The sequence below is a fragment of the Triticum urartu genome, chromosome 3A (assembly GCF_056163025.1).
Source record: "Triticum urartu cultivar PI428250 chromosome 3A, HENAU_Tu73, whole genome shotgun sequence".
Taxonomy (NCBI): Eukaryota; Viridiplantae; Streptophyta; class Magnoliopsida; order Poales; family Poaceae; genus Triticum; species Triticum urartu.
The window spans coordinates 358,212,613-358,219,356 of NC_141875.1; the positions used below are offsets into that span (position 1 = coordinate 358,212,613).

The window sequence follows — 6,744 nt, forward strand, 5'->3', positions numbered from 1 at the left end:
AGTTGGCATTAGATCCGGGTGTAGATGCACTGAGGACGCAACAGTGATAAGAGGCGAGTAGCACACGATGGGCGCAGTGCTAACAAAGAGGTGGTCCTGACTCCTGTGTGAGAAGGGCAGGTCCATCGGATTTGTTGTCCAAGTCTGAATTTAGGCTTGCATCCGACTGACTGATAACTCGCGGGCGCTTGAATGAGCTTTAGCCGGATTTGCAGGCCTAACGTTAGTGGTAGGGCACCCACCAACCATTCCTTTGGTTCGTCGTCTACCGGACCAGCTAACCATGAGTGGGCAGCGCCAGTTTAGCGCAATCGCAATGTCTAATGCACAGGTTAAACCTAAGCCATAAGAGAGCGAAATCTACTCGTAACAGGTCCACATTCTGATGCACCAGCCAGAGAAAGCCTTGTCAGATAATTAAGCTAAAGATACTGGAAGCTGCCTCCAATCCAACTCTTATTTTTATTCTTGTCACGGATCAGCGATCCACATGCATTTCTGTATCCCTTATGTTCAAAAGATAGGGCAGTTCAAGTCTATATCACAAAAGTCGTTTCTCTAGAATTCCAGCATTCGGCCCCTCAGGATGGCCTCCGCCTTTCTGACTTCCTTCACTGGTCCAATGATGAACACCTACATTAAGCAGGCATGAACGAGAGGATTATTAAAGCTGAGAAAATCAAGGATATCATGTTTTGACTTAAAACTTTAGCCTTATTGACAGAGGAGAATCGAAGACTATTTTATGTTTCTGCGGGTACTTAAAACCACTTTCTCACCAGATGTTGGATTGCATATCCATACTACTGGAAATGACTTGCATATATATAGTATGATAACACCACAGATAAGTTGTATGCATACACATCAAGCCCTAGCACCCTACTGCAATCACCTCAGCAAGAAGCTAGATATATCTGTCCGTGATCAGCTCAAGATAAGTACGACTAGATTGTTCTAGGCCGTGGAGAATATAAATGATGAAACAATAAGGGCAAACCAGAACAGCCATATTTTGCACGATAACTATAAATTGTTTACAACTAAATTTGTGGAGGACCATGCATGTGTGTGAAGCCCAAATGTCTTCTGATATTACAAACAGCTAGAAATGGATTAGCAACATGATGTGCCAAGCTTAATGCTTGAGAACAATAATTTCCCAGTAAATAAACCTTGTTGCTAAGTCAACAAACCCCATGACTACAAACTGCAGTAGTGGCTATCAATCAATCTAATCAAGGCAGGAAGATGCATCGACACAGTAGAGCAGTTTTGGTACTACAAGCCATGTTGCTACAAAACTATAGCTATTGCTGTTAACCAATTCAAACATGGACTGGATAAATTCAGTGGACCACAACTGCACAGTAATAAATATGTCAGCTATGGCAAACCTACCCTATCTGGAGGTCCCTTTGCACCACCGATATGGATTTCAACACTGCAAATAGGAGTGAAAGCAAACCAGGGAAGACCAAATTAAATTTTGCAGCATAAATATCATGCGATATCTGAAGAATCAAGCTTAAGATGATTACTTGCAAGATTCTTTCACAGCCATTATTGATGATCCTTTTCTGCCAATAACACGACCCATTTTTCCAGGAGGCACATCTAAGAGCGAAAGGATATCCACTTCAGGAACACGAGCTTCAGCTTCAATGTCATCTGTCAACAATGTTTAATCAATTTTGTTCTATAAGTTGAATATATCAAAACTTCATAAATAACATGAATCAAGGAATGCAAAGCAAATACATCCATTGTCATTCCATATTAGTAATTAGTATATGACGATCTGCACCTACAAGGCTACAGTGCTGAACCATAAAGCAAACCCCAATCTTTAGGTTACAAATTTATGATTTATATCTGAAGAACCAAAAGTAAAACTGATTTGTCCATACAGTAACTTTTCTTGATTTGAACGGGAAGGGAGTAAACACACTGACCAGGGACAGTTGGAAGAGGCGGCCAATCTGCCTGCTGGTTGTCATTTATGCAAAAGCACCTACAGTATAGCTCACTTCGTACTGCCAGACGCCATGAAGATACTTTGCTTAACTTCTCCATCATTTTCTCATGTATATTGAGAAGGAAGCGCACATCATCTGTCGCTGCTCGAATCATCATTTCAGACAAGGGCCTATTTTTCCAGAAATTTGGGTCCTAAAAATCCATCAAATTACAATAAATTGTTAGTTTCAAGAAAATATAGCGGCACAATGGAAAATCGTGTGCCAGGCCATTATCTAGGAAGTCCACAAGACTTCAGGCCTGGAGAAAATAATATTCTAAATAGGAGTTCTATAATTTTCTTCACAATGCTAACCTGCCTTAGAAGGGTACGGACTTCTTCCTTTTCAGGATATGGCATTCCTACATAAAGAAGTACAACAGTATCACACCACACAATCAATCAAATGCAAAAGAAATTGAGGTTCAATCTTTCATAGATTTAGTAAACATCGGCATGGTGTTTAGAGCATAAAAACTATTTGGCATGATGTTTTACAGAAGCAACACACTGTTAGCAAGAGTAACGAAACCACAATACATTACTTCCATATTTACTGGATTTGATACAGAGCACCACGAATCTTGTATACCAAGCAATGTACGCAAACCCATTATGTGAGCTGGGTTCCAGGTTCCCGGCAATTTGGAGGAAAATGCAGCCTACTGAGAACCCAAACACCTTAAGTTACAGTCAAGTCAGATGAACACCTTAAGTTAACTAGTTAAGGCAAGTCAGATGATCCACGAACCCAAACACCTCAGAGTTTAAGACAATAAGATAGCCAGGTGTCTGTAAGCATCAAGTGTGGATTATGAAGAGCTCAACCAAGATGCAACACCACTACTAAATTGAAACAAGGGTATAAAAAACAATTTTACACCCAATTTACAGCACCTCAAGCACTAGTCCTACTAATAATAACATACATTCTTAACCACGGTACTCAAGGCAGATAATCATGGGATCACAAGCACAATCTACTCGAGTTATTCCAGGTTCTCAACATGTGTACAAACCATTTTGTACAACACAGAAGTGGCCAATTGAAGAAGGCATGCATTAGACAAAAAATTGTGTCAAAGCATTAGTTTTAATCACAGGCAAATGAACATATGCAACTTCATCATATTGTTAGACTGCGACATATGATGAGACATGATGTCCACCCAGCAATAAAGATTATAGACTACCTAACAACCATAACATGTTGAGCTTACAGTAAAATGAACACAAAAAAGAACTTGGATTGCATAACATATACGTCAAGGTTAAAGCACTAGCTGCAGCGCAAGGTCTGTTAAATTGTATTAAAAAGCGACCCCATCTTTCTTAAGGACAAGATTTACGATATGAATTGGACTCCACCAAGATAAATATAGCGTGGCAATACATTAGAAGATATGCTAAATGTTTGATGTTAACATGTGTAGATTAAATTAAAGCACTTGGAAGACAGCACAAGCGAATTACCAATAAGAGGATTAGCAGAACCTATATAAGTTATGCCCAATTAGAAGAAAAAGGACAATAAAACATGAACAAGTGTCATATGTTATGAGAAAACAAAGCAAGGCTAAAACCATGTACACATAGGTTCTCTCCCAATCATGTAAAACTCAACAATTCAATTCAGTGAAGTGTAGAAAGTACCACAATAACGAGGATCGGCAAGAAGGCTCACGAAGGATATGTAAACATCATATGCTCTCTTTTTACCTTCCTGCTCTTCAATCAGGGAATAGGCTATCTGCAAATGAAAGTGATGATCGGAAGCTCCCTTTACAAATAAAATTATCTTACATGTAGCTGCTATAATAATTAACATATAGTATATCTCTGGGAAGGTAGAGGATCATGTAATGCTTTCAACCCTGTACAGGGTTACTGGTCCAAAGCTCATGATAATGGTTAAATTTGAAAGAATTAACTGAGAAAGCAGCAGACACGGATTCATTCATATATTAGAAGGAAATTATGAGTGTTTTGCTTACAAAGTTATGCCACTATATCATAGTACATATGTACGGTGATTACCTGTGTATCCATCACATTATGTAATTTAATGCCAAACTGGAAATACAATGCCTGCAGCAGAATAAATTGTAAGTTTACCACTAGTCAGATACACAATTTTTGCAACGCTTATTTCAATACACCAAAAGAATATCACATCTCACAGTTAGGCACCTCACTGTCCCTTTTACAGTCATGGATAACTTTGGTGACATGATTGGACTCAAGTGCTGGTTTGCAAGCTTCAACTAGTTCTTTTCCACCCTCAATAGCATCGACCAAGTAAACAGCATCAGGAAATGCAATCTGAAAAATCAAACGAACCAACAAAAAACAGTCAGCCTTAACATCATTACAACAATGGTGACCGATCAGGCCAATGTTTTTTATCTATATCAGCAGAAATAGATGCATGTGCAACCAGTTCCAATAAAATAAGAGGGGTTAGGTACACTAAGTCTAGGTTCATCAAAAGGACTTGCGTGGGTAGATCATGGCACTATAAGGTAATGAAGCAGCATTTCAAGTAAGACCATTGTAATGTGGGGTCAAGTGAGGGCATAATAATTGTCCGATGTAGGACAAGGTTGTCTCATGACTGTTTATGATAGCCACAATTCATCCATGATGAAACAAAAGATTGCAGGAGTATAAAAATATTCCATGCCACGTGGGATTCAGTTCAGCTCACCTGCATGATACAGAGAGCACCATGGCGGCAAAGGTCAACACCTTCACAGTCAAATCCAATCACCAATTTCTTGGCAGCAGAGGGCTCAAGAAACTCGACTGGGAGTTGACTAGGTTTAGTGACAACATGAAAGGGCAGGGATGGCAATTCCGCGTTATTCCCTGCAAAAGAACACATCGAATTACAAGTAGAAACAAAATAGTTCCAGTTCATAGGTGCTTGCACACAAGCAAACACAATAAGTTCTGAATTTCTAACCAAGGTAACATAGTATTGGTTTAGCTAGATGCAGCCTAGTTTCCTCACCAATCAGGAAAAGAAACATTTTAAAACCACTGTGTTCAGCACAATCGCCTTAGTTCAGTATCTCATATACAAGAATATTGTTGGAATAAAAGCAAGGTCTAGCCTGATAGATCAATACAGGTATTGAACTCTAAAGGACGACTAGCGCACGAACCAAAGCAGAATCAAACAGAAAAGAAAAAACCACCGACCATGAATCCTTCCACATGCTACTATTGCCCAACTCTTTATTGAAACCATTGATCAATAGAGGCAAAATCCAGGCCTGCAAATCAACCTACAGGGAACGGAAGCTGCACGAGTAGCAGCTACAAGTCCCAACATTACCTGCCCTAAAACCCTAGCTAGGACTAAATCATGACGCGAAAACACGAACTAAAAGGGCGGGGTAAAGCAGAGATATAGCAAAGCGTAGCGATTAAACGTGAACTCCAAGAAACCCTAAGTTCGGGCGACGCGCACGCGCACGCACCGAGCGGAAGCAGCGCTACGCTCCGAGAGAGAGAGAGAGAGAGAGAGAGAGAGAGAGAGAGAGAGAGAGAACCTGCGGGGTCCTCGCCGTCGGCGGAGTTGGGGGGATGGGAGGCCATCCCTCGCCCCTCCCGATCGCTGACCGGGAGAGACAGGACGCGGACGCACCGGCAACGGAAGAGGGAATGAAGAAAGGGGACGGGGAATCGTCTGGCCCGGCGGCGTCAAGACTATACTAGTACTACTGGTAACTGCCCGTTGCTCCGTCCGACTGTTTCAGTACTGTGCAGGTTGGACTCTTTTTCTGGGCCTGAAGCCCTCAGCCAAATCTTGCCAAATGGGCTGGCCCGGCCTGTGTTATACGGGCCAGGCACGGCACGGCCCACCCAGGCATGCTATTTTTTTTAGGGTTAGGTATGCTTCCCAGGGAGCTCCTAGTCAGCACCTTTGGTGCCAATTGAGGGTTCCAGCGCCCGCACAACTACAGTCTTAGTGGTCGCTCAAAAAACAAAAAACTACAGTCTTGGTCCTGGCCCAAAAGCGGGGGCGCGTTTCGCTGGCTGCCTGGCTGGGGAGCTCCTAACCGGCGCCTTCAGCGGCGGTTTCAGCGCCCAGGCATGCTATTTTTTTAGGGTTAGGCATGCTTCCCAGGGAGCTACTAGTCAGCGCATTTGGCGCTAACTGGGGTTCCAGCGCCCACACAACTACAGTCTTGGTGTTCGCTCAAAAACAAAAAACTACAGTCTTGGTCCTGGCCCAAAAGCGGGGGCGTGTTTCGCTAGCTGCCTGGTTGGGGAGCTCCTAACCGGCGCCTTCAGCGCCGGTTTCGCGTTCTGGCGCTCGAAACGTCGCGCTACTGGGCCGGCCCAGGTGAGTTTCGACCATGACGCGAAAAAAGTAAACATGAAGAAAAAATACGAAAGCTGTGTATCGAACTCAAGACCACAGGTATTATTCTCCACTAACGCGACAACCAACAGACAAACCATGTTTTGTTGTTCTTTAACTAGGAAAACGTTCTACTTAACCGTTTTTAGTGAAACATTAACATAAATTTGAAAATTAGTTGAAAAGTTCATTGATTTTGAAAACGAGTTCAGCATTTTTTTGAAGTTCACAAAATTTAAAAAAAATCATCATTTTGAGAAAAGCTTCATCGGTTTTGAAAAAAAGTTCGTCAATTTTTAAAAAAAGTTCATGGAATTCGAAAAAAAATTCATCAAAAATGAAAAAAGTTCAT

The 6,744-nt window shown here is 41.7% G+C and overlaps 1 protein-coding gene across 1 annotated transcript; it reads right to left on the minus strand.

The window, feature by feature from the left end:
* Positions 1-417: 417 nt before the first annotated feature.
* LOC125543857 (3'-5' exonuclease domain-containing protein / K homology domain-containing protein / KH domain-containing protein) lies at positions 418-5,762 on the minus strand. Its single transcript, XM_048707349.2, has 10 exons — positions 5,578-5,762; positions 4,728-4,888; positions 4,211-4,342; positions 4,058-4,108; positions 3,674-3,770; positions 2,336-2,382; positions 1,956-2,172; positions 1,542-1,671; positions 1,402-1,444; positions 418-633 (listed from the first exon to the last, which is right to left on the minus strand). The coding sequence occupies exons 1-10, from the start codon at positions 5,621-5,623 to the stop codon at positions 559-561; spliced, it is 999 nt and encodes a 332-aa protein (XP_048563306.1). The 5' UTR covers positions 5,624-5,762; the 3' UTR covers positions 418-558.
* Between the last annotated feature and the right edge of the window lie 982 nt (positions 5,763-6,744).

Bases quoted from the DNA above. Each gene is read 5' to 3' on its own strand.
- LOC125543857 (XM_048707349.2), bottom strand. From the start codon at position 5,623: ATGGCCTCCCATCCCCCCAACTCCGCCGACGGCGAGGACCCCGCAG. The intron at 4,343-4,727 runs GTGAGCTGAACT...TTGATTTTTCAG, and splicing joins GTGCTCTCTGTATCATGCAG to ATTGCATTTCCTGATGCTGT. The intron at 634-1,401 runs GTAGGTTTGCCA...TGCTTAATGTAG, and splicing joins CAAAGGGACCTCCAGATAGG to GTGTTCATCATTGGACCAGT.